The 27,722-nt window shown below is 43.1% G+C and overlaps 1 protein-coding gene across 1 annotated transcript in view; it reads right to left on the bottom strand.

Annotated features, from left to right (window-relative positions):
* Positions 1–6,392: 6,392 nt before the first annotated feature.
* Positions 6,393–27,722, bottom strand: part of DOCK8 (dedicator of cytokinesis 8) — a 200,293-nt gene continuing 178,963 nt past the window's right edge. Inside the window, exons 40-48 of the mRNA XM_069474160.1 lie at positions 27,455–27,598; positions 26,083–26,214; positions 25,514–25,648; positions 24,035–24,124; positions 20,779–21,015; positions 18,173–18,316; positions 16,799–16,905; positions 7,429–7,599; positions 6,393–6,990 (exon numbers count right to left, since the gene is read on the bottom strand). Of these exons, the coding sequence (XP_069330261.1) occupies positions 6,930–6,990; positions 7,429–7,599; positions 16,799–16,905; positions 18,173–18,316; positions 20,779–21,015; positions 24,035–24,124; positions 25,514–25,648; positions 26,083–26,214; positions 27,455–27,598 (1,221 nt within the window). The 3' untranslated portion in view covers positions 6,393–6,929. The remainder of the gene's footprint in view (positions 6,991–7,428; positions 7,600–16,798; positions 16,906–18,172; positions 18,317–20,778; positions 21,016–24,034; positions 24,125–25,513; positions 25,649–26,082; positions 26,215–27,454; positions 27,599–27,722) is intronic.

Below are 27,722 nucleotides of genomic sequence, written 5' to 3'. Positions count from 1 at the left end.
TTCATTGAATAACGGAACTGATGATGGTGCTGATTTCTCAGCTGCACCTTTTAGAGCCATAACACCTTGAAAATCATTCCCTTATCCTTGCTACCAGTGATTTGCCATCTAATATGTGGGAAAAATAGTAAAGGTGAAAACTATTTAGCTCTCAAGCTAATGCCACAAAAAGCATCATCAAAGTAGGCACTGGATTTAATTGAGTAGCATCATTCTAGAGATAGCAATGCTCCCCAAAGATGGGCTGTAGCATCGGGATTTAGGGATGAGGAATGTGGCTAGCTCTCCAGGTGGTTTTCAACCAAGGCTATGCTGCATTTTCTCCAGTAATTTAATGACTAAAAACTTAGTCACTATGAGAGATTAATTTTCTTTTTTTTAAGAGACAGGGTCTCACTCTATCACCCAGGCTGGAGTGCAGTGGGGCCATTATAGCTCACTGCAGCCTCGAACACCTGGGCTCAAGCGATCCTCCTGCTTCAGCCTCCCAAATAGCTGGGACTATAGGCCTGCACCATCATGCCTGGCTAATTTTTTTGTAGAGGTCTTGATATGTTGCCCAGGCTGGTCTTGAAATCCTGGCCTCAACCGATCCTCCCACTTCAGCCTCCCAAAGTGCTGGGATTATAGGTGTGAGCCACCACGCCCAGCCAGATTTAGTCTTTTTTTTTTTTTTTTTGAGATAGAGTCTCTCTCTGTTGCCCAGGCTAGAGTGCCATGGCCTCAGCCTAGCTCACAGCAACCTCAAACTCCTGGGCTCAAGCGATCCCCTTGCCTCAGCCTCCCGAGTAGCTGGGACTACAGGCATGCACCACCTTGCCCGGCTGATTTTTCTACATATATTTTTAGTTGTCCATATAATTTCTTTCTATTTTTTTAGTAGAGATGGGATCTCGCTCTTGCTCAGAGCTGGTCTCGAACTCCTGAGCTCAAACAATCCGCCCACCTCGGCTTCCCAGAGTGCTAGGATTACAGGTGCTCAGAGCTGATCTCGAACTCCTGAGCTCAAACAATCCGCCCACCTCGGCTTCCCAGAGTGCTAGGATTACAGGTGTGAGCCACTGCGGTCCGGCCCAGATTTAGTCTTTTAATCAGGCTTTATGAAGTTAGGTTTATGATTATTAAAGATAGCGTCTAGGATGGTTCATGGGAAAGCAGTAGAAAAGGGAAAATCCTCTTAATTCTTACCCATGCATTAATAATAGATAAAGTCAAGAGTGAATGGAAAGCCATTCTTCTGGGACCAATTGATCCTAGTTGTTTATCCTCTGTTAGGTGCTGCTTTTAGCCCAGAGCTACAGAAAAGGAACAGTCTGGCAGAAATCATCACTGATGGCTACCTTCGTTCATTACTTTGGTCACTTACATTCATTGAGCACTCACTATAGGTGGGACACTGGGGACACAATGATGAGCAAAAGACATCATTTCAATGCTTGTCTTTTTCTATTCAAACCTAGTTTTATTCCATTTCCTTGTTGCCTTCCCTCTTCTCCCACTGACCCGCAGTCCCAGCTCTATAGTTCTGATTCCTGATCATTTGTACCATTTGTGGCAAGACACTCAGAAGGAAAACATTCCACCTCCATCTATTCAATCCACACTCTCCTTCAAGACATGATAAGCCCTAAGTCTTCCTTCATATGCTGGATATCCCCTTCATATCCCCTCCTGGGGATGTTCCTGCCAGCCCAGTGGTTGTGAACATTATATGAGTTAGACTATAATCTTGGTCTCCACACAAAGGCCTTCTCCTGCACCAGTTTGCTTTAAAGAAAAATGTCCTATAGTGAGCCTAGTGGTTTAACTACCTTTCTCCTTCCTTCCTGATTCCCTGAGGAACTCCCAGTCCCCTTGTTGTCAGCCACATGGTTTGAATATTGACTCCATTGCTAGCTCGAGGGAAGCACCTTGGTTAGCATGGGCCAGCCACATTCTGGAGTTTAAGACAATGTGTGGCATGACAAGCCCAATCAGGTCTATGCAGGATATTCATGTTTAACTTTCCAGAGTGAACCCAAGGATTTCTGCTGGAAATTCTGGGACACTGAAGCTCTCTTCTTTGTGAGGCTTGGTGGCATATGAGGTTGTGAGGCTCAGGACTGCCTTTGCCGTAATGGATGAGCCCAGAATTTTCTGGGACCACTGTTGAAAGCCTGAGGGTGGTCTTCCCAGAGGAAGCAGAGATGGAAAATGGAACTAGGACAGGTTGTGTGGGTCCTGAGTCAATACTTTCTCTGAATTATTCTGTTAAGTGAGCTAATAACTCTACCACCCCTTTTAAAAATGTGAATTTGACTTTCATTTTCTATCCGTTACAAAAAAGAAACCTACCCTTAGGCCAGTAGAGCTTCCCAAGTGGTGTGCCATGGTGCACCCATGGTGCCGGGTTATAGATACTCCTTGATGCTGATCACCTTGGCCCTCTGGGGGGGACTCAGGACAGCCAGAGCTCCAGGACTGGTCATTTCCAGAAGCAAGTAGCCTTATCCATTTACCCCAGTGGGTAAATGGATACTTTTTTTTTTTTTGGTTTGTGAACAGCCATGTTGTTGGCACAGCCCTGGGTGACGAAGCATCAGCAGTCGCACTGGACCCACAGTCTGGTCGGCCCGAGGTGGGAATCAGAGGGTCCCCTGGATTCCACTGAGTAGTACGGGGATGGAGATGACAGAGGTGGCCCCCATGGGCCCAACAGAGGAGCCAGGGTGGAAGCCCTACCCAGCCAGTATGGTGGCTCTCGTCCTGGGACCACGAGAGGGTCAGGCCTCAGGGTCGGAAGAAGCCCAGGGCACCCACAAAGGCCCGGCGCCATGGTGAGGTCCGAGACAACCAGAGGCCCTGCCAGCACGTAGCCTCAGTGATCGTCCAGTCCCCCCCAAGCACCCTCCCCCCGACAGGTGCTGGCTTCTTCCCAGGCAACCTGGCCCTCCCTTGGGCAGCCACGACCCACAGGTCACGATGGACCCACGGGTCAGAGGGATTTTTCTTTGCCCCACTGAATCCTTTCCTGTTCTCTCCAGCGCCTCTGCCTGGAAAGAATACAACAAATAAGAATGTTTAATGTGCCCCATTATGGCGATTGTAAAATACATTCAAATATTCTTTAAACAATCTTCATTCAAAATGTAGAGCCTGTTTTCCTGCCTCTTGAATGTGGGCTGAATTTGGAGACTTGCTTCTAAACAACAGAATATGGCACACATGAGGGTGTATGGCTTCTAAGGCTAGGTCATAAAAGACATTGCCACTTTTGCCTTGCTTTTCTGAATCGTTCAACCTTGGGAAAATGAGCTGCCATGTTATGAGGACACTGAGCAGTCTGGGGAGAAGTCCACATGGAGCAGACTGAGGCCTCCATCAATGGCCACCACAACTTTCCAGTGATGTGCATAAGCCACCATGGAATAGAGTCCTTTAGACTCAGTCAAGCCTTCAGATGGGGAAGGATTTTCTTAAGCCCCAAAAGGAATACACAGAAGTCACACCCTGGATGTACCCAGCATTCTGGGAATATATTTAGAAACTTTAGGGGTTTTTTTTTTTTTTTTTGGTTTTGTTTTTGCAAAATGATACATAATCAATAGTAGCTTTTACAAGATAATAAGCATTTAAAAATACATTCGAAACAAAGGTTCCCTGTCTTTGAAAACATACTAGCAACCATAATTACCAATGACAGCTCTAAAAGTTTGTTTTCTTTTTAAAACAAATCTGTTGTCATGGAAAGCGCTACTTACAAAACAGAATTCTGGAGTTTAAGACAATGTGTGGCATGACAAGCCCAATCAAGTCTATGCAGTATATTCATGTTTAATTTTCCTGAGATTCTTATGTGATAGTGACAGTTGCACCCTTGACCTTGCTAAAGGAGGGGAGGCATGAAGCTAATCAGAAGATTCTCTAATAAGCTTTCATAGAGGGATTTTCCAAAGTAAAATCAAGAAGGGTATCATGGCATATCAGTTTTCTCTAATTTTCAGGAAACAAAAGGCCTAAATTTGCTTTACTTTTAGGCATGTTTAAAATACTTCTTTCCTAATCCCATACTTAGAATACAAAATCAGAGGACCTAATGTCCAAGTTCTTTGTTTATGACATTACTTTAAAAAGTGGAGCTATGCCCCCACTTAACTACCTGGAATGAGAAAAGAGCCAGGAGTTAGCCCAGAAAGAGTCTGAACTGCCACTATTGACGAGTCTATGCTCACCAGCTCCACAAGTTTCTCTCCTAGGTAAGCCCACAGGACTCTGAATCAGAATTCTGTCATTCTTGCTTTAGACTCCATGCCCACTTCTTTGGTTATCTATATTCTCAGCCCGCAGATCAGAGGCATCTAGTTAGAAAAGTTGGAAGCTTCTAGAATGGCACTGTCCAATATGGTAGCCAGTTGCCCCACGTGGCTGTTAAGCGCTTGAAATGTGGCTAGTCCTAATTGAGATGTGCTCTAAGTATAAACTATGCAGATTTCAAAGACTTAGTATTAAAAAAATATATAAAATGTCTCATTAATAATCTTTAATATTGATGACACATTGAAATAATATTTTGTGTGTATTGAGTTAAATAAAATATAACAGTTAACTTTACTGGTTTCTTTTCATGATTATTTTTTAATGTATCTACTAGAATTTTAAAAATCATATATGTTGCTTGCATTATATTTTTATTGGGCATTGTTCTTTTAGAAGCAGGCCTACTCACACTTTATTCATTCATTTGGTCAAGTAACACATTTTTTGCCCCCCCCCTTTTTTTTTGGAGACAGGCTCTGGCTCTGATGCCCAGGATAAGGTGCAATGGCATCATCATAGCTCGCTGTAACCGCAATCTCCTGAGCTCAAGCAATCCTCCTGCTTCAGCTTCCCAAGTAGCTGGGACCACAGGCACACGCCACCATGCCCAGCTAATTTTTAAATATTTTTGGAAAGATGAGGTCTTGATATATTGCCCAGGCTGGTCTTGAACTCCTGGCTTCAAGTGATCCTCCCTGCAAAACACTGGGATTATAGGCATGAGCCACCATGCCTGACTCAACAAATATTGAGGGTCGTCTAAGTGTTGAGTACAGGGTTAGAGAATAAAAATGCTTCAATGAACATAGTTGCTGCACTCATGAAGCAAGTGCACCCACTGTGTACAAGAGAGCCTGGAAAAGAAAAAAAAAAAAAAACCCAAACCCAAATTGACACAGGTATCTAAAAGCAGGGAACATTTAGTCAGGAATATCCTAGAATATTAGGGCTATTAGAGTTAAAAGCCAGCCTTATATAAGTTAGTGCCTAATCCTTTTTGTTTTAGGGCAGAATCTAAGATAAAAAGTGTTGATAATGATGGCCATCCTTGAGCCACTCCGGAAAGATGACATGCTATAGGCTCTATTCTAGTCTGTTTTGCACTGTGGCTACATACACATATGATCTTCCTCACTAAACAGAGAGGCTTTGGAGGGCAGTGACAATGTTTTTTTGACCTTGGTCTCACCCAGTGTCTTCCACACAGAAGGTGCTAAATACATGTGGAATTAAAATGTGTCTCATGTACTCATTTAAGAAAGCAATTAGGTTTATAATATCCTTTAGAAAGAGTTCTTCCCCAAATGCCTAAAAAATAAATGTTGGGCACATAAACTAATAAGCTTTAATTATTATTATTTTTTTAAAAAAAATCCTTTCTGCATACAAATTCATACATACCTGATGGTATAAACAAAAGTTCTGGAATATCCAAACTAAATTCTCTCTTATGACCACCAAGGTTAAATATGTCATAAAAGGTGCCACTTTAGACAGTACTATATGACCAAAGCCACTATTATGCATCTTTCTTCTTCTCTGATGTGCTTTGCAAAATATTAAGCATTGTCAAAACAAAACAAAACACAAAACACGAGTTGCAAAGGGAAACATTTTGCTTGTAACTCTTATTACATTTTTAGATCAGTCAAGGTCATCTGTTATATTAAAAATATATAATTTAATTCTCAAATAATAACTTTGTTCATCTTTCTCTTAAAGTACATTGTCAAGAGAATTCAAAGCTGAATATATTTTGTAGCTGATGTACATATGCTGACAACACAATGTTCTGAAATGAAAACAGATATTACTCTTTTATAAAAATAAACTTGGTCCCAGAGAGGAGAAAAAAGAGAGAGTAAGCAAGAGCAAGTATAAGGGAAAAAAACAAAGCATTACAGGAGAATTGTTTCCATTTAAATGAATGCAGTATCCATGATTTTTGACTGACTGTCCAAGTACCATGTATCTCCTCAGTCAGTGCTTTGAGTGTGTTCCTCTATAAATGCATGTTAAATTAACTTACAGTAAAGCAAAAATAACTATACAACACTTAACCACCATTACCAAAAGGGTAACAAGTTTACAAATAATCCATCGATTCCCAAATTTCCAACCATCATGATTTTTAGAATTTGAGTAAGTCTTACTCTTACAGATTTATTGAAAATGTTTCCCACTCCTACAAATTCACCTTCCCTTCCCATAAAGAGTGAAGTTCACTTTGAATAGGTTGGTGAACAGTTTTTCCATTTTTCTTTGGGCAGTTTGAGCTTATCCTGTAAATTTAAATATAGGCCAGAGGAAGTCACCTCTGTCAGATGGACAGTGACTGACCAGTCAGCAGGAGAAGCTGCTTATGCCTTGTTTTGTAGAACACTGTGAAAATACACACTTTAATAAATATAAAGATCCTCCACCTGCCTCCCTTCCCTCTGTAGGGCCAATATCTGGTCAGAGTCCACCTGGGTGTAAGTCCGTGGTTCCTTGGATCCCGAAGCTTTCAGAGTGCTGGTGGTTCAGGGATCATGTGGTTGGTCCCGGGTTGCAAATGTCTTATTTTTTAAGTACCAGTGAGTCCTTCTCCAGGGTCGCAGGGCCTCAGTCTCTATGCGTGGAGATGGCTTTTCTTAGCTGCCCTGTGACAACTGGGTTTCACATTTCCTGAAACTAGATCTGTGGAAGGAGTCCCTGAAATGAAGGAAGGAGAGAGAGGGAACACAGAAGTAAGAAAGATCAATGAGCCTTTTAAAGGGAGGGAGGGGGGAAATCACCCAGCAGAAGGGGACATCTGTCATAGAGAACCAGTCAATAATAAGTGAAAGGGCTAAGACCCCTTCATGCTGTGCCAAAACAAACAAAACAAAACAAAAAAACCAACACAGGCCATCATTTGGCTCTGGGAAGACCACTGGCACAAGACCAACACCAAGGGTTCCGGTGGAGGTCAAAGAGGAGGTCTGGGGAGGGCAAAGCAGAGCAAGCTCTGGCCGCCTCTCTGATCCCAGGCCCCATGCCCAGCCCTCAGAGGTCTGAGCTCACCACGAGCAGCAGAGGATGCCCCAATCTGCTGGGCCTATGTGCTATCTTTTATTCCCCAGGAAGAAGCCTCCTCTGCCCTGCTCTTACCTCTTTTGACTCTCAACTCTGAATATCGGCTTGTAGAGTTCTGGAATTTTCCGCTCGATCATTGGCCTAAGGCTCTCTTTCAGCTTGTTGTAATTCTTTTTGAGTTCCTGCTGGTACTCCCTCTGGTCTGCCGTGATAAGACGCTTGTTTTTCTCTACTGCTTCCCCACATCTGAGATGAAAATATCAGGGTGGGGGAAATAAATGAGTTTGAAGTGCTTAGAAATTTGGGAACAATGAACCTATTTAACATTTTTCTGAGTACCTTTTAGAGTGTTTTCAAACTTGGTGGCATATCAGAATCACCTGTGGAGCTTTTCAAAATGCAGATTTCTGGGCCCTACCTCAGACTTAATGAGTCAGAATTGCCAAGGGGTGACACCCAGAAATTTCTATTTTTGAAAAGTTGCCCAGGGGATAGTGATGCTGAGAAGCTCTGGCTTGCTCTGTGCCAGGCACTAAACAAGGAGTCTTATATGCATTAGACATTTAATTTTCCCAACAACCCAGGAAAGTTGGTATTGATCTCTATTTTGTTCCTGAAGCTCAGAAATGTTAGTATGTCAGCCCAAGATAACACTGTGAGGAAGTGGTAGATCTAAGGTTCAAACTCAAGTCACCTGTTATGCTTACAAAAAACTCGCTGTGGTTTGTGGCAACATGGCAGACAGAGCAGATGCCATCCGGCCACTCCTGCTATGTACACATGGAAGTGCAAGGAAAGCACAGCAAACACTTGTTGAAAGAGAAAGGGAAGCACCAGGTGCCAGAAAAGAAGAGAGAAGCCCAAGCCCGAGGGACAGCATGAGCTGGTGCCTTTGTAGCTGATACCAGAACCGCCCACTAAGATTTCAGGATTGCCTGTGGGTCCTAGTGGTTAGGTGAAAGGGATTTCAAAGCCCACACAAGATGAGTGATGTAGCCCTGTCCAGGGAAAAGTGGAATTCTGGATATGTCACCTGCAGGTAGTTCAGAACCTTGAAGGGCTACCACATCTATAAAAAGGGGTTTAGAGAAATGCTGCAAACTGCCTAAAGATGTGGAATGGAAACATGCTATCAGCCCAGGGCCTTTCATGGGAAAGAAAGTCACCTTGCAAAATTGAAATTCTAGGCTTTTATCACACGTGGTTAAAAATTTACATTCCTCTACTGTACGTGCTCCAGGGTGAGACATTAACTGAAAAACCAGCCCAAGATGATTGAAATCCTAGGGCTCAGACAAAGCATGTAAAGCTGCTCTGGAGGAACACTTCCACAATCAGGGCATATGGGCCACCCATAGAAACAGCAACTCCTACCACAGATTAGCTCACAATAAAAAATTACAAACCGTACGAGGAAACCAACAGATGCATCAAGCCCAATAAGAATTAGAGATAATAGAACACTGTAAGAGCCCAAAGTTAATATAGAGAGGAAATATTAATAAAAGGTATAAAATCCATGATAATAAAACAAATAGGGAATATGAAAAAAGAGACCAGGCAAATTTTAGAAAAGGACCAAATAGAACTTTTAGAAATAAAAATGCAGTCACTAAGAGAGAAAAACCTCAATGGATTAAATGATAGACTAGACACAACAGGAAAACTAATAAAATGTATAACAGATCTAAGGAAATAACCAAAGAAATTATAAATTAAAAAATGTGAAAACAAATGGCCAAGAGACATGGAGAGTAGAGGCCCTACCCACATCTTACAGAATCTCCAAGGGAATGGAAAATGAGGGAGAGGCAACATTCAAAGAGTTAACGGCTGATCATCTTCCAGAGCTAAGAACAGACACATATCTTCTAATGAACAAAAACAAATCTATACCCAGCCCCGTCACGGTGAAATTGCACAGCATTAAAGACAAAGAGGAAATCTTTAAAACTCACTGTGGTTATCTGACTTTGAGTTCATTAAACCTAGTGTTTCAGTCTCCTACACAATATGGTACATACCAAAGAAGAAATTATTAATACCATGTTACTTAAACATGATAAAGTCTTGTCTTTTGTTTTATACTCTTCTACCCAAGGGAAGTTACTAATCAACAAACTTAAAGGGATAGCATAATGGTTGTAACTTAGCTAACATGCAATAATTAGCCATATTTCTATTATCCTTCAGATGAATAAACATGGCTTAAACTATTTTCCTAATAGTGGTGCTAGATTAGGGTTAAGTTATGGAGATACCCAGATGTTGTCACCAAATCCTCCCTGTTAACACTTAGCACGTTTTCAGGTTGACAAAGAGGAAGAGGGTGGCGTGTGGTGATGGGGCAAGGAAAAGCCACTTGGCCTGGGCAAAATCAAACCTGTGACCACAGCATTAGCATGGAATTAGCCTGCTATAGAGGAAGGACCAGAGACGAAAGAACTCCCTTAACTGGATTTTCACCTGTCTTTTAAGTTTGGCATTAACTGAAGCAAATTATAGGATACCTAAGGTTATATATCAAAGGTTTTAGGGAAGACCAGAAGGGGAGGTATACAGCCTTTGCATCCTGAGAAATCTATATCACCACTTATTATTTTTTTATTGCTTCTTAACTAATAGTTATGAGTACCACTATGTATAAAATAAAATCAGTCTCAGGATGACTTCAAGGCCAAGGTTTGTAACACTGACACACTACAGCAGGGGGAATGAGGTCAAGAGAAGCTAACTGCTAATTTGGGGATGTCTACTCCGACAACTTTGGCAGAATTAACTAAACTCTCCATAGTTTTTGTTTGCAGAAATAGTAGTAGCTAGCTAACATACACTGATTGCTTACCATATGCCCAAGACTGGGTTAAATGCTTTACGTGCAGACAGAACGAGAATTGAAACCAGCTGCTACTCATTAGCATGATGACGTCACTATTAAAATCCTCCATTTTCTCATCTGTACAATTGAGGGATCCTTTGTGACTGCCTCGATGAGCAGAACGTGGTGGAAGTGGTGCTGTGTGACTGGGTAATGAAAGGTAACACGGCTCCCTCCCCTTCTAGGAGTCCTGAACCATGCTGTAAAAAGTCTAGTCACCCTGTAGGTGTGATACCAGAGAGGCTGTGTGGACAGAAAGAGAGTGAGAGAGAGGAAGAGCCCCTGCTGTTTGAGTGTTCTCAGCTCAGACACCAGACATACGAGTGAGGAAGCCTTCAGGTGACACAAGCCCCAGCCACTGTCTAGCTGCAACTGAGTGAGAGACTCCAAGCAAAAACCGCCTAGCTGAGCCCAGCCAACCCCCAGATCACACACATAATAATGAAATGTTGTTGTTTTAAACCACTACATTTTGAGGTAATTTGTTACATGACAATAGATAACATGGTGTTTTACAAAGACAAATATATTAATAGCTGGGGTGAAAAATACTAGATTTTATGTAGAAATATTACTTTATATTTTAACTTTTATAACTTATAAAATTCTTTTATATACATTTGTTGTATGTCTTCCTTTCTGTCATTTTGGTTATGTTCTCTAGGTTCTTTTGTTAAAATGAAAATAATTTCTACTATGTTAATTTAAATCCATAAGCTAAAGAGGACGATGTGTTAAATTTCCCTCCTAGAGAATGGCCATCTCTCTTGGGTCATGGAACTGTACTGCAAATAGCTCTTTAAAAATGGTCTTATCTGTAACATTTTCTTTCTCTTTTTCTTGTTTTTAAAGACAGGGTCTCACTCTGTCACCCAGGCTCTCTGCAGCCTCAGAACTTCTGGGCTCAAGCAATCTTCCTGTCTCAGCCTCCCGAGTAGGGGCGTGCCACCAGTCCCTACTGATTTTTAAGTTTTTGTAGACATGGGGTCTCACTATGTTGCCCAGGCTGGTCTCAAACACCTGGCCTCAAGTGATCCTCCCTCCTTAGCTTTACAAAGTGTTGGGATTACAGGCGTAAGCCACTGTGCCTGGTTCCTTATCTGTAACATTTTCATTAGGTCCATGAACGTTTGAACTGTGTTGCTCTCCCTCAGTGACACAACCATTCCAGACTTCCCTCACTTCCTCTGCTGGTCCCTTTGTTGTAAGTTCATTGAATACAAGTATTTTCCTATAGCATTTGTGCCTAGGGTTTTCTAGTAGTCAGAGTCCTATGGCAACCAGTTTCACAGGGACTAGAAAGGACAGGAATTGTGCCTCCAGAAGACAGTTCCTGGCTTTTGCTGATAGTAACCTTGGGGGCCTCCATATAAGGAGTTAGGTGTCTCCTAGCGAGAGGGTAGTCATGCACCCCCACCCTCTGCATCTCTTGGCCCCCTTCCTCTGTGATGCTCTTTCAGCACAGCCCACACATCAGTTCCTTATTGTGGCAAAAAATTGCTAGTTGCGTCCCCAATATCCATTCTCTTTCTTTCTTAGTAGCAGAACTCCAGGCGGTATGCCTACTTGGAAACTCAAATTTCCTAATCTCCCTTTCAGGTAGGGATGGCTGATAAGATATAAGATCAAGTCAATGGGAAAGCTCCTTAAAAGAGTATACCCTTTTGCTCTTCCCTCATTTCTACTCCTGATAACTACCTAGGATGTGGTTGATGGCTGGAGCCCCAGCAGCCATATTGTGGCCACAAGAATGGATGTGCTATAACCAGAAAGGCAGAGTAAAAGAATAGAAAGAGCCTGGGTCTCTCGTGACTTTATGAGGCCACCACACAGCTCCGTGTTGACTACCTATGATCTTATTTTATGTGATCTCTTTCCACCTACTGCTTCTGTTTCCGCCGGCACTATCCGCATAGTGTAGCATGGCCACTTGGACAAATTCCCTCTCCTTCCTCTTCACAGATCTTAACTCCAATTTCAAAATGGCACCACTGGTCACCTGTTTCCCAACTCTGTGACCGTAGATACACAACAGAACCCTGTTGGGGTGTACCTGAAACTACTCCTCCTAAAGGGAGCCTGTAACTGGTGCCATTAAGTGCTATTTTTTATTTAAATATAAAAATGAATTCAGAATCACTTAGTCTTTATGGGAATGAGAATATTCAGAAAAGTAAGAAGAAGAAAATTTAAAAGCGAATTTCAGTACCCGAAGTGGGTGCTTTAGGGGAGTGAAGAGGGAGCTGGAACGTTGTATCTCTGTCTCGGCTTCTGAAACCCTGAACATGCTGCTTTCACTGAAGTGGTGTTTTATTACGACAGGAAAAGGCAGAAGCAGATTGAGGTCCCGACTTGGCAACGCTTTGAAGAGCTGCAGGACTGGCTGGGTGAGCGCTGGCTGCAGCAGGTCTGCCTGCCAGGATGCCCTGTGGCTGCTGCTGCTTCCGCTGCGGCCAAGTCAGAAAGGCCGCTGCCCGGGCGGAAGCAGCCTCGGGGGACCGGCCAGCGTGCGTTCCTGCCATTACCTCTCAGCATGGGAAATCCGTGCTCCTTGACCTACAGCCCAAGTCTGCTGAGAAGCTGGAGCTCACTAGCGGGGAAACCTGAGAGCTGTTCGGCCCCCAGACATTCTCCACACCTGTGTCACCTCTGCTGTCTCAAAGCAGAGCGGGGGAGAAAATACACCAGTGCAGACACCTTGGACAAACTAGTTACTCTGTTCATTACAAAGCTGTGCCTTCCTGATTGGACTTGAGAAGAAATTAAGCAATGGGGGTAAAAGGAAGGTTTCCTCGTCTACTACTTGTATCGTGGGTATAATTTGTATGCCATAACCTTCACCCATTTTAAGTGTAAGTTTGATGAACTGTAGAAAACGTGTCCCTACACCTGCGCAGCCGTCACCGCAGTCTGACCCACTACTTCCGATCTCTGTGACATAGGTGGAGGGGAAATCAAGCACTGTTTGCACGTAGACACGTGGTGGTGAGCAGCAGCGTTGCTTTGCCTGCAGCGTGTCCCGCTTCTCCTGGGACTTCACCCTTCCATGTGCTGTGGCACCGTGCTGGCCACAAAGCAGGGGCTCAATAAGTGTTTGCCAAACGAATAGATGAACTGACCTCTGTAGTTGGTTCAAAGTGTAGCAGTTTGAGCACATTTGCTGTTTTGAAAGGAGGAACAGGGAGGCAAAGGAGGTGAGTGACAATACCGATGGCCTTCGGGGACTAAGCCCTCAGGGAGGGAGGGGAGGGGGGGGCTGGAAAAGGTGAAAGGGAGGCAATCAAGCAACTTCTATCGCCTCTCTACTCAAGTTTGGTCCAATGCAGCGGCAGCAGCACCGGGGACTTGTTAGAAATGCAGAGTCTCAGGCTCTACCTACTGAATCAGAATCTGCATTTGCCGAGATCCCCAGATGGTCTGTAAGAACAGTGAAGTTTGAGAAGCACTGATAGACAGTCTTGTGGCATTTCTAGAACAATGCAGCAGTGCAAGCAGCAGCAAGAAAGGCAGGACTAATAGCCTGGTTTCCCACATGGAATCATCTTTAGAAGAGTTAGAGTACAACATTTTAAATGATGAATTTGATTTTGAAAATCCACCATTTTTGCAGGCAATCTGGGGAGAAAGATAATATTTTCACTGAGAGTCTAATGTGTGACTTTGTTCAAGGACCATCCCTAGGAAAATCCATTTCCTTTTGTATCTCTTGCCTTGGACTAGTTTTACTCAGCCCCAGTTCTCTTTGTAGTAACTTTTCTTGGGGCTAGGAGCTAATTAGAAATGCATTTTAGAAGGGATTGCAAAAGGACATTTTAATGAGGTGGAGTCTGGGAGAGGATCCAGGAGATGCTGGATTGCAAGGTCTGCACTAGTAGAAGGAATCCATGTGACCTCTAAGCACAATGAAAATCACTTCTTCTTTGAACAAGTTTCCTTTTACATTTAAATTCTATTCAGAGCCTCATTTACTAATATTACTGTCTTTCCAATCTTTCCTCCTTGTCCTAACATGCTCATGAGAACGTGCTGCCCTAGCTGGACTTGGAGGAGCCCAGATGCATCATGAACTTTCCTGACTCTGAGCCCTGTGGTCGTGTCAGTCCCCTCATCAGTATAGCAGCCTCTCATCCACAGGGCATATGTTCCCAGACCCCCAGTGGACACCTGAAACCACAGATGGTTCTAAACCCCATCTATACTATGTTTTTCCTATACATACATACCTATGATAAAGTGTTTTGTTGCTGTTTTGTTTTGTTTTTGAGACAGAATCTCCCTCTGTGACCCTCAGCAGAGTCCAGTGGCGTCATGATAGCTCACTGCAACTTTAAACTCCTGGGCTCAAGTGATCCTTCCACCTCAGTCTCTCAAGTATAATAGCTGGGACTACAGGTGTACGCCATGACACCTGGCTGATTTTTCTATTTTTAGTAGAGACGGGGTCTCGCTCTTGCTCAGGCGGGCTTGAACTCTTGAGCTCAAGCTATCCTCCCACCTTGGCCTCCTAAAGTGCTAGGATTACAGGCATGAGCCATCGGGCCTGGGCTATGATAAAGTTTAATTTATAAATTAGGCACAGAGATTAATAATAACTACTAATAAAATAGAACTATTATAACAATATATTGTAATATAAGTTACATGAATGTGGTTGGTTGGTCTCTCTCTCTTTCAAAATATTTTCTTGTATATATTATTTTCAGACCACCAGTAACGCAAACTATGGAAAGCAAAATCACAGATAAGTGGGGACACTGTAATGGCTCCCTCTTCCCCCTCTTCCCTTTCTTCCAACCACATGTTCAAGACAAGGTTTAAGAGGTTTTTCTACAAAGCCTGCCCCCAAACACTCCAGTCTGTCACTGAGCTCTCTTTTCTGATCTCTCTAGTCCTATATTTAGCACACGCCAAGGGTTCTCAGCACATGCTGCGCTGTGTTGCTGTTTAGCTGTGCAGAGACATGTCCTGTCATCAAGAGCAGAGGAACACCCAGGTCTCTGTATTCCCATAACTAATGTCACAGCTGGGTCACAGTGAGTGTTCTTTCAACATTTCATAGATCCTTCTGGAGGTCCAGAAAGGCTGGCCCACTGCCAACTTTGGAGGCCTTCAACCATAATTAATTTTAAATGAAAATATGTGAAAAATAAATAGATCTAGAAAATCTCTCGAATATTTTTCTAGTTTTTTGTTATATAAATATGTACTATGTACTGAAAAGGAAATCTACCTTTTTTATAATGTCAGAATTGCTTTCAAATACAGAAAATAATTCAAATATCAAAACAATAAATGGTCTATACATGTGCATGTATGTGTATGTGTGTACACACACGTACACATACATACACACAGAGCCACACATGCACATCCCATTACACACACATGTACACATACATACACACAGAGCCACACATGCACATCCCATTACACACACATGTACACATACATACACACAGAGCCACACATGCACATCCTATTACCAAGCAGCTGTGCTTCACTGCAGGACAAAGCGTGTCCCCTCTATACACAGCAAACTTGCGGACCTATCACCTCATGCAACACTAGCATTCCAGTAAGTTTTCACTGAATTTAGCAAATTTTAACTTACAGCTTCCTTTATCCCATCTACCAAGTGAGGATTTTCCTATATTTTATATGCTGCTGTAAGGTTCACAGATGAAAAGAAATATTGGTACAGACTTTTTCTGTTGTCATTTGTTCTTACAGATGAAATGCCTTCACATCCTCCATACTCATTCTTTTAAAGACCATAGGAGACTCAATATATCTGTGTTGCAACAGATTACAAAACCTTACCCAAAGACCCACTTCCTACCCAGGCTGAACCGGCTGCCTTTGAGGCAGCTCCATTGCAGAACTCAGGAGCAGAGATGAGGCTTGTCTGACATGGGGAAGTGTCATTGAGGTGATACCTTTGAAAAAGCCCAGTCTTAGAATCTTGCCTTTATCTCTCAATTTGAGGCAGTATGTATTTTTGAGTTTCTAAAAATAAGTTTTTACATGATTTGGGAAATTATAAAGACTGCCAATGCCAAGAACTTCTGGGACTCTACTGTGTCAGTGGAATATCAGCACATTGATGGAAGTGTGGACAATTTGGATTCAGAAGACCTGGTTTGAACTCAACTCTGCTTCTAACTGGCTGTGTGACCTTAAGTAAAATTATCTCCTATCTCTGAACCTCCAATTCCTCCTCTTAAAATGAAGATGATGATACATTTTTTACAATGTGAATGTGAGACACATAGGAAATGACAGACATGAAAACACTTTACAGTTTGTAAGTTACTTATTAGTAGTACAAGTAGTGTTGCTCTACTGCAGTGGTTCTCAAACTTCAGCTTGCATCAGAATCACCTGGAAGACTTATTAAAACACAGATTGCTGAGTCCCTCGTCCAGAGATTCCAATTTAGTAGGTTTAGGTGATACCTAAAACTTTGTCTTTCTTGCAAATTCTCAGGTGATGCTGAAGCTGCTAGTCTGGGACCACACTGTTGACAACTACTGCTGTAATAAAATTCCCAGCCATTTTCCTTCTTACCGCATTATGAATTCCTTAAAGCATAACCTCAACTTGTTGTGATGTCGATAAAGTTTTGGGTCAGCTGGAATTTCAGCCAAGAACACTTGGGCTACTTCCAGTGGTCCCTGATGGAAAAAATAAAAAACAATACTGATATTGGAAAGAAAATTCAATTACTTGGGAGAAAATGTTGGCATGACTTAGTTTAAAAATTTAATTTTGTACTTGGTTTGAACCAAACAAAAAAAATCAAGAAAGGTCTCGAACTTCTCAAGAAACTTTTATTCCTTGGGAGTCTAGAGTTTTAGGAGAACATTCAGAAGTACAAATGTATTTTCTCAATCAAATACTACTAATAATAGGTTTTCTTTCACATATAAAGGTAATATAACTGTATCAAAGGGTATACACTTTGAGTTGCTTTCCTAAAAATGGGGCTTGCCTTGATCCATCCATTCATATTCACTCGTCTAGTTCCCCCAGTGGCAAACAGCATTTTGCATAACTGCTGGCTTGAGTCAGAGATATCCACAGTATATGTGTAGTCCATGGTTGTGGCCTTATAACATCTTCCATTTTCATCAAAGCATTGGCACTTACAAAGGCAAAAGTTTCCTAATTTTTTCTGATCTTGGAAATACAATACATATTTCTCCTCTTTGTCATTGCTGCTCCCTTGATGTTAAAAAGACAGAATTTTTGCGGGAGAATCCAGTTGTGCTGAGTGAGAAAAGACTCATGATGCTCACTGAGTATCTGAGTGCGGACAAGAACGGATCTAGAACTGAAGTTAAGGAGGCCAGAGAGTATTAGGGCTTGTACTTCCCTCCAACTGAGACTCGTTCAGCTCCATGCTGAACTTGGGCGTTAGGTTGCTAGTAAGTCTGAGAAGATCTAGTCTGGTCTGAAGTGGACCAAGAAGCCTGGTCCCAGGTCACTTCTGGTTGGCAAGGTCCTTGGCATGCTGGGTTCATCTGGTAACTGACCCAGGAGTTGGATGTTCTAGACCCTTTCACCTCTCTCCTACAGGTATTCGTAGGTTAGTCTCAAGCCCTGGAAAGACTTTGCCTAAATGGGGCGTGACTAAGCACTCTTTACAGCCCCCAGATCTGCATCGTATTGCCAGGTCTGGCCCCAAAATGGAGACTCCTTTGAGAAAATGGTACTCCTGGTCTCTTCATCTCGAGGATTTCTTTCCTACCTTGGGTTGTTACATGAAAGAGAAGAGGCATCCTAAAAGTCTTCTAAACCCAAGTGTTCAGGCTAAGTTTAGAAACATTTCTGTGTTTGTACTGGATCAGAGTCCTCATCAACCCCAAAGAAGGAGGGTGCAGATATATGATAACCAACATAATAAGAACCCGAGGAGCCGCCACCAGCTGGTTTTGTTACCTGATTTACAGTAGCTCCTACAGAGCCTTGCAGCACCATTTGAAGCATCTTTGCATCAGGGGGCTCCTGGTTAATGGCAACCGCTAACTGCAGGGTCTTCTTCTTCATGTCTTCAATGGCAACTTCAATTGGTGTCAAAACGAACTGAACATAAGACATAAATGGAGACAAGTCATTGTCTGGCCTCATATGCCACAGATAAACCTGGAGCTATGACAAGAAGGCACCTGGATTTGAAGAAACAGCTAAGGAAAGACTTTCAGAGTAATTTAAAATAATTGTAATAGGTTAAGAAGAAGGAAGGGCTTAAGATTTCTTGAATACTTGTTATGTTCCAGGAACTTTACACACAGTTATCATTTACTCCTTTCAACACCCTCCTTAGTCTCTCCATTTTATAGTCAAAGGGAGATTGGTAAGGTTAAGTAAGTTCCACAAAATGACACAGGTAGTAAGTGGGGAGGTCATAATTCGATCACGGTTATGTCTATATTCAAACTCCATGTTTTTTCTGCATCGTCAGATTTCCTGTCTTATTATTGAACAAGTTACTTGACTTACAACTGGGAAAGCTACTAGAAGAACAGCACTCAAGATTTTCTTATGCATCATAACACAAGCTTTTAACATCACTTCTGCCTTCTCCAACTCACCCTGAAGGAGAATTCCTAGTAAATGGAATTCTCTCAAAGGTCAGTCTAGTTGCTAAGTTATGCTGGTTTGGGGTAGGGTCCTTTCTGAATGTTATGGGTAGAGTCGTATCACCCCAAAATTCATATGTTGAAGTCCTAATCTCCAGTACCTCAGAATGTGACCTTATTTGGGATAGGGTCTTGACAGAGGTAATCAAGTTAAAATGAAGTTATTAGAGTAAACCTTAATCCAATATGACTGGTGTCCTTATAAGAAGAGGAAATTTGGACCCAAGCATGCACAGAGGGAAGATGATACGAACAGACACAGGGAGAAGACGGCCATATCCACAGCCAAGGGGGATCTGGAACAGACCCTCACAGCCTCAGAAGAAACCAACCCTGCCAGAACCTTGATTTCAGACTTCTAGCCTCCAGATCTGTAAGACATTACATTTCTGTTGTTTCAGCCATTCCATTTGTGGTATTTTGTTGTGCAGCTCTAGCAAATAGATACACTGAGGTTTTTGGGGAAGTATAGATGGCCAAGAAAAGTTTGGAGAATGCTTTTTGGTGCCATGAGTTTATTTTTGTGCCATGCCTAACATGTTTCCATGTTTAAAAGTCTGAAATGATAAGAAATACAGCAGGTGCCTTCTAAACCTGCCTCCTCTTGACTGAGTTGCTATGTCTGGCTTTCTTTGCCCTCTGGGAAACCCGCACTCTGATGCAGTTACTTTGCTGAACTCTAGCTGGTGCGTTACTCTCTAGGTAGCTCAGCCACTCCTGTTCCTGCCTGATGAGGTGTATAATCCCCACGATTCATCTGTGTTTGTTCACCACCTCGATTATGCCTGTTACACTTGTTATTTTAATGACCTAATCTAATTAAATAATGCATAAACTGATAAACTATAGGTGTGGAAAGAAAAAGAGCTGCTTGTATGAAATCCAAGCTGAATGCTTGGATGAGACATTATGAAAGTGAGTTGCTATAAAAATTCCTGTCATATTAGATGTGCACAAGACAACTGTAAAAGGCTAAGGGAAAAAATTGTAAAAATCCAGAAGCCTTCTGCTCTCCTATTGCTTAACGAGGACCTTTAAGCCCTCACTTCTGCTTTACAGAAAGCAAAAAATATCATGGACAATGCACTCTGGGTGTGGTTTATACAAGAAGGACAATGCTGAATTGTGATCAGCCAACCCATAATCATAGAGAAGGCTGTGGCCCTCTATGAAAAAGGGTGACAAATAAATGTATATGTAATGTGTTTTAAAGAAAAATAAAATATTTATGGCATGTATAATTCTGAGTGATTCTGTGGTTTGAGAGACTTTCTTGATCAGCCCTATTAAAATGAGTACAGTCTTCTGCTGTACGTAGAAGTCCTTCCTGCCGGTGTATACATGAAGAACCTGAAGATAATGAGCTTGTGCAAAGTCACAAGAGGAGGCTGGCACTAGAAGCCAGTGGGTCAACTTGTCTACCTTGCCTCGTGCCCTTCCCACAGCACACCTCCACCTCACTGGGGCTGCACACTTGTGGTTCTTTTCTCTAATAATTAACAACACATCTATATTTGAATCACCTCTGAGCTTTTAAATACATAAAAATTTTATATAAAATATTTAAAATTTAAATATACATATTTCATACATGCTTATAATTGGAATATAAATATATTAGATATTATAATTAAATATGTAAACATTTATACTAAAGATATAACTTTAAAATATTAAATATAAACTAGTGCTATAAAATAAATAGCTGTCTAAATGGGATTCCCTGGCACCATGAGAGTGAAAGGATAATCACATTGTATTTCAAGTGCATCCGTTTTTGCTTTTAGTCCAATGTGCCATGAAGGAGCAAGAGCTCAGGTCTATGGGTCCTGCAGGGAGGTCACCCAGGCCCCCACCACCCCTCCCCCCATCCAGTGGGGGCCGGTCCCTTCTGGGAGCCATTACCTCCTCCTTCTGGATGACAGCGATCCTGGTCTTGATGTAGGGGAAGGCGTGCATGGTGGTCAGCACGGTGTTCCTCCTGTACTGCTCGTGCAGCTCTCCCCGAGGCCGTCCCTCCAGGGTGAAGGGGGTGGTGTACATGAACCTTCGCAGATTGAAATTCTTCTCAAAGTAGGTGACCCGGTCTTTCATCTCATACTCATCAAAATAGGGCTCCACGAAAGTGATCTGTATATAGGCCTGTGGGGGACAGGACGAGGGAAGGAGAGGTGAGCTACTCTGCAAACAGCCATCCAGTGCCCTGCAGGGGCATGCTGGAACACAGCATGGCAGCGCCCTTCCCAGTTCAGGAAAGCTACAGACACCAGGAGCCGCAGGCGGGAATCCTGCCAGCAGCCATCCCTTCTCTCCAACCCCAGAGAGACAAAGGACTCTGAGCAGCAGGAGAGGGGAATGTGGCTGTGGGAAGGGTCAGGCCCACTGGCCACCCCCCTCCTAGCAGAGCAAACTGATCCAGCAGAAGCCCTGGTATGAGAGTGTGCAAACTGCTATTCAAGACACTAACTTTCCTTTTCAGAATGACTATGACCACTGTATACTTATTAGAAAGCATGAACTGCCAAACTAAAAAAAAACTAACAATACCAAGTGCTGGCAAAGATGGAGAGCAGCTGGAACTTTCTTACGTGAATAGTAGGAATGCAAAACATACAGCTACTTTGGCTGTTTCTTATACAGTTAAATCGCACTGACCATGCAACCCAGCAATCCTGCCCCTACATGTGTACCCAAGAGAAACGAAAACATATGTCTACACAAAAACCTGTACACAAACGTCTACAGCAACATTATTCATAATAGATGAAAACCAGAAGCAACTCAAACGTCCTCAAGTGGGGAATTGACAAGCAAACGGTGGCACATCCACACAACAGAATACCACTCGGCAATAAAAAGGAACGAACCATTACAACGTGGATGAATCTCAAATGGATTAGGCCAAGTGAAAAAAGCCAGGCTCAAAAAGCGGTATGATTCCATTTATTTACTGCAAGACTCCACTTTATACATCCTGGGAAAGGCAAGCCCACAGAGACAGAACACAGATCAGTGGCTGCCAGGGGCTGAAAGTAGAGAATGACTAGAAGGGCCCAGGGAAATATTGTGGAGAGACAAGTCTGTTCTATCTCTTGATTTTGGTGGTCGTTACACATGTTTGTCAAAACTCTGAGGGCTAAACACCAAAACAGTGCATTTTACTGCATATACTTCATTTAAACACCCCCTCCGCATACACACGCAGAGTGAAGAAGGGTACTTATTAAGGAAGAAGGCCTCTTTAAAAAAAGGGTGACAGTGAGCATAGACACTGGGACACCCAGTCACCGAAGGGGGTGGGTGGGGTCACTGACCTCAGACTGTAAATCACTATTGAGTATAATGATATCTGGTCATAATTTTGGCTTTGGACTCATTCCAAGCTCTCACACCCACTCTGGAAGTTTTAAAAGAGGGGAAAAAGGACGCTCTGTGTCAGGGAGGTCACTGGTGATTTCACACAGCTTGTGCTGTGCACAGATCACCGTGGGCACGCGGCCAATCCTATCTTCCAAGGACCCCAAACATTCCTGTCTGAAGTTCAGTTCAACTCTTACTACAGTTATTGCTTTCAAGCCTAGACTAGGAAATGTGTCTGAAGTGAACAAGTGTTCTGAAAAATGTAGAAAAGACAAACTCTTAGATTTGGCCATTTCTTCCCTGCTTACATCATCCTCACACTATCCTGGAAGACAGAACTGAGGGAAGACTTTGGACCTTTCGTTTTATAGGTCTGCCAGATGGCAGTTGGTCCTCTGTTCCCTGAGCCCTTCACAATGCTTTGCACTTGCATTATTTCCAGCCTGGAAAGCTCATTCATGAACATATCTGTCGGTGCCATGGCTGGGCAGGCAGGTACCACCCCTGTGGGATACTAAAGAATATGTCTGGTCTTTGTTCCCATTTCCTGGCACAGAGCTTCAGAAACTCTTGGAATGTCCTGAGTGATAGGTGTGACTCTGTTATGCCAATGAGGTGATTCTTGGCAGGCCCCTGGACAACTTCTGGATGCCAAGGGGTCATCAAAAAGACCAATCATGTGATTAGGGGGTTGGAACTTTGGGCCAGCCTGATCTCTAGAGAGGGGGAGGGGCTGGAGACCGAGTTCAGTCACGCCTGCATAACGAAACCCCAATAAAAACCCTGGACATGGAGACTCGGTGGAGCTTCCTGGTTGGTGAACACATTGGTGTGCCAGGAGGGTGACGTGCCTGGATTTCACAGGAGAGGGCACAGAAACTACGTGCACCTTCCCAGACCTTGCCCCATGTGTACTCTTTATATAAAACTGTAATTGTAAGTATGGTACTTATGTGAGTACTTCTGTGAGTCATTTTAATGAATTATCTAACCTGAGGGGTGTTATGGAAACTCCCAAATTTGTAGCCAGCTGGTCAGAAGTGTGGTTGAACCTGATGTCTGAAGTAAGGACCGTCTTGAGGAGGACTGAGCCTTTAACTTGCGGCGTCTGATGCCAGCTACGGGTGGTGACATCAGAAGTGCACTGCAGTACACCCAGTTTGGGGTGAAATGGACCATACCCCTGTGTCTAAGGGAGAAAACGGAAGCCCGAGCCCCTTCTATCATTCCCCCAACAGCACAGGGATCCTACATTGGCTGAAAGGAGTACTTACTTGTAGCCTAAAGAAGAGTGCCACTAAATGCTCTCAGTGAGACAACTGTATCTTTTAAACATATTTCAAACTGAGAGTTTAAAGGTTTTATAGAAAGGCAGTAAATACCAGTGGTTAGGAGTATGAGTTTGGGGATAACAGACCCTAAGTTTGAGTACTGGCTCTGCCACTTGCATTATATTGGAAAGTTTCTGGCCCTTTCTATGCCTCAGTTTTCTCATCTGTAAAATAGAAACAACAAAACCTACTTCGAAGGACTGAGGGAGGACAGAATGAAATCATGTATGCAAAGGGCCTAGTTCCAGACATACAGCTGGTGCTTAATAAACAGTAGCTCTTGTTATGATTCCTGTGTCTGAGTATGTTTTCGTTCAGATCTGACCAATTTGTAGTTGAATCCTAGACACAAATGTTTGCCTGCGTTTAAATGACTAGGAGAATCCAGATGAAAGAGGCCATTTTGTGCTCTCAGGGTAGGATAAAAGGATTTAGAGCCTGAAAGTTAATTTTTGCAAATTTTTTTATACCTTGTTTGGATCCAACTTGCTTTTGTCCACAGGAGTAGAGTCTTTTATCACTTCCACAAATTCTGCACCAAAACATTGACCATAAAATCCCTAGGTAAGAAGAAGCAACAGTTTATAAAGGTTATTTTTAACAAAATGCAACTCTTTGTCTTCTCAGAAGTGAAATAAGTTTGGAACAAGCACAAGGTAGAATTTGTTCATTGATTATTGAGAGTCCCTCTGAGCTAATGAGCAAAGTTCAGCAATTCCTGAGACAAAAATAAAAATACAAGGAAGTTCAGCACTGTCAACTGATATATGCCTCCCTACAATACGTAGGCTTGGCATCTAAGTCAACCAACCTCATCATATTTCCTGAGGCATCTCCTGGGGTATCACACTATTTACTTCTTGCCTTTGTACCCTGAAAACTTGGAGGTCACCAGGCTTCCCGTATTGTGGCAAACTACAGTACACAGGAAGACAAAATACATACTTCTAATTCTAGGTAGAGAAACATTAGAAAACCAAGTGGTCTGTCGTTGTTAGGTGCTGAATAAATTTGGGCAACTCAGCCAGCCACTCTGGGGCATGGCTTCTTTGAATCAAGTAAGCATGAAAGTCCCCTGTCTTATTTGGCATGGTTGGATAGCACAAGGAGCAATCAGGCAACAAGTGTGTAAGTCTTACAGTCATAAGAGGGCATACATTCAAAACAATAGTGAGAGAGCGCAAGGAACGGATCTTTGGTTAACTGTCAGCAGTTTAGCAGACCCCAGTTGCTCAGTCTGAGAGGGTTTTGCTTTGGAGGCATCCTCTGACTTTCTTCCTGAGTTCTTAGTCCTTGGCCCTTTCACCCTCTGTTTCCTTTTTCCCGATCTTTCTTTGGGCTGTTTCTCTTTTCCTCCATCCTTTCAGCCATTTGTCTAAGAACATGCTGTTCTTTTCTGTTACATTATGGACCGATTGTCAACAGCATGCTGGAGTTGGGGCTGGTCACAGCCCTCTATACAGCTACCATGAAGCAGCTCTGTATCAGAATCAGAACGGAAGATGATGTCCAATGACACCAAAAGGATGGCCACACCATTCTCTAGGGGTGATTCAGTAATTTGGCCAGATTACTTCCAAGTCAAGATGATAACCTTCAAGCTGAAAAAGTCTATTACTTTCTATCTTTTAGCATATATTAGTAACATTTGGAAAGGGTGATAAGCACATGACATTGAATTTTGCATAGAGTTGAAAATAAACGTTTGCCATATAAATTTACAAACTTTGAAAAGCATACACAGGATCTTAGGGGAAAAGTATCCAAATCTTGCTTTACTTCAGATCTCACCTACTGCCTTCATATTAGAAATGCAAAGTGGAAAAATTTATGTAGAGATCAGTGATGAATCCATGATTTATGATTATTTACTTATTTTGGGTAATGACCCACTCTAACTTGTTTTTGCAAAGTACATAATGTCAAGCACACAGAATCATTTTTCTTACCTCCAGTCTATGGGAGATCTCAGGAAGCTTGGTAATTGCAGGCTCTTTGTAAACAAATTCCTGCTCATCCAAATCCCCAAATTTGGATCCATAGAAACCAACTCGGAAGTAGGTCCCAAACATTCTCTTATGATCCTGATGAACAAAATATGAAAAACTCTCCTCAGTTATGTAATGCCTGAGGATCCATTGGGTTGCAAAGGCAGGATCCTTTTACTGCGTTACAGTGTTTTATTCCAATGGCTGATGTAAACAGAAATCATTCCTTTAAGAAAAGTGTAATGTTTCTGGAATAAACTTTGCAAATAATAACCAAAAAACCCACAAAAGATTTGGGGCCTTCTTTTAAGTGAATTTGAAAGAGTCACGTTTCCTGATTACAAAGGCATTCAAGCTGCCTTCTTTCACACTTGGAATTCTGGTCCTCTATCTATTCCCAGCCCTTTTCTGTTTGATGGGTAAGAGCTAAAGTAGTGAAGTGCTCAAGGTAAATCACTTCCCCGAGGGGAAGGAGGGCTAAGCATCTCTAGGACAGGGTACCAGACCTGCTAGCCAGGGTCCCCAGCTACCTTGTTAATGATGCTGTCGAAGGCCTTCTGCAGCTTGTCGTGAGTGGAGGTCAGCTTCCGGAAGTCTCGATGTGCTTCCAGGATGGGGATGACCAGCTTGTAGACCTCGTTAACTGTCTCATATAAGCCTCCCTTGGAAAGAGAAGAATCAGAGAGAATTTCACTCATTGGAAACTTAAGAAGAGCAATTGGAGTTCATTGTCCAAACAATGCATTTATTGTTTCAGCACAGCATTTTACAGGGCAGGAGGGATGTCTGGGTGTCTTTGGGACAGTTACTAGCATTCAGGCTGAACTAGACACATCACTAAGTGGTTGTGTATGGTGACGTTAAGTAGAGAGAAGGGTTTTCAAGGGAAAAAAAAACAGGAGAGGAGTTTGGCAGCAGAGGCTAAGAGTATTTCAGCGAGGCAGCTTTAGTGTATTTAAATTTCATCAGAGGTTCTTCTCCAGCCAGATGCTAAATGTAAGCCTCGAAGAAATTAGTAACATTCTAACCAATTAATTTTCTTGAATTTGAGGAAAAACAAGAGTATATTAGCCATTTTCTGAATCCTGAAAGGGAAAGCAGGGAAAAAAAGAAAAGATAATTAAAATAATAATTAAAATACACAGACATGATAGGGAGGAAACTTGGAAATGAAAAGTAGAAAACAAAGAAGAATATGGGGTTGAAAACAAAACTGAATCAGCTAAATACAGTGAAGTCCTGAATATCTACTTGGCTTAAAAATAAAGGAGGAAGGACATTAATATGAAAATTGACTAGAGGCTTTCCTTCTTGCCCCGAATCTCAATGACTTAATCTGGGTATTTTTTCTCTTATTGGAAATGTTTAAGCCCAAGTTAAGGTAACGAGGAAAGTCTCGGTGATCTCTGCTCCCACTTTTCTCCGAGTGGTGCTGGTCCGTAGTGACCTGGGGGCTGCCCCGCTGTCGGGAGGGAGGACCCAGTCCCTGCTCCTGCCCGCTCCCCCAGTGGCTCCGCCCCACGGCCTTTCTCTATGGGAGGGAAAACGAGGGAGGAGAGCATGCCTCATCGTTTATTGTGCAATCCGGGCAAGCCATTTCACCTCTCTGTGGCTTCGTTTCCACCCCTATTAAATGGAAATAATCCTGTGAAACTGCCGCCCAGCCAATGAGCACGCGGCGACAACCAGAACCTTGCTGCGATGAAAGGCTCTCTCGCCTCCCTCGGGGGCTGTTGCAATTTGCATGCATCAAAGTCCTCCCCGGCCTCATCCCCTCCCCTGCACACCCTGGCGCGTGTCCTGGGGAAGTGGCGCTGACGGGGCTGTTAAGCCCGGGCGGTCACCGCACCCCGAGCCCCGACGGAGCGCGCGAGGCCCGGCCCGGGGACCCCCGGCACTGACCGTGCTGAAGAGCTCGGCCGCCTGCTCCAGGAGGCCCACCAGGCCGCTCTCGGTGAAGTACCGGCCCGAGCACACCCCGTCCTCGTCGGGCGACAGCGTGTCGTCAGAGACTGCGGACTCCTCCAGCACGTTGGAAGAAATATTCTGAAAGAGGTCACAGAATAAGCCCAGGGAACAGACGACCCGACTAGCAGGACGCCGCAGGCATCCGATGTAGGAACGAGGACGAGGACGCCGTGTTCAGGTCCTCACACCAGGCCGTGCTCAC

The sequence above is a fragment of the Eulemur rufifrons genome, chromosome 7 (genome assembly GCF_041146395.1).
Source record: "Eulemur rufifrons isolate Redbay chromosome 7, OSU_ERuf_1, whole genome shotgun sequence".
NCBI lineage: Eukaryota > Metazoa > Chordata > Mammalia > Primates > Lemuridae > Eulemur > Eulemur rufifrons.
This window is presented reverse-complemented; position numbering and strand designations above follow the sequence as displayed.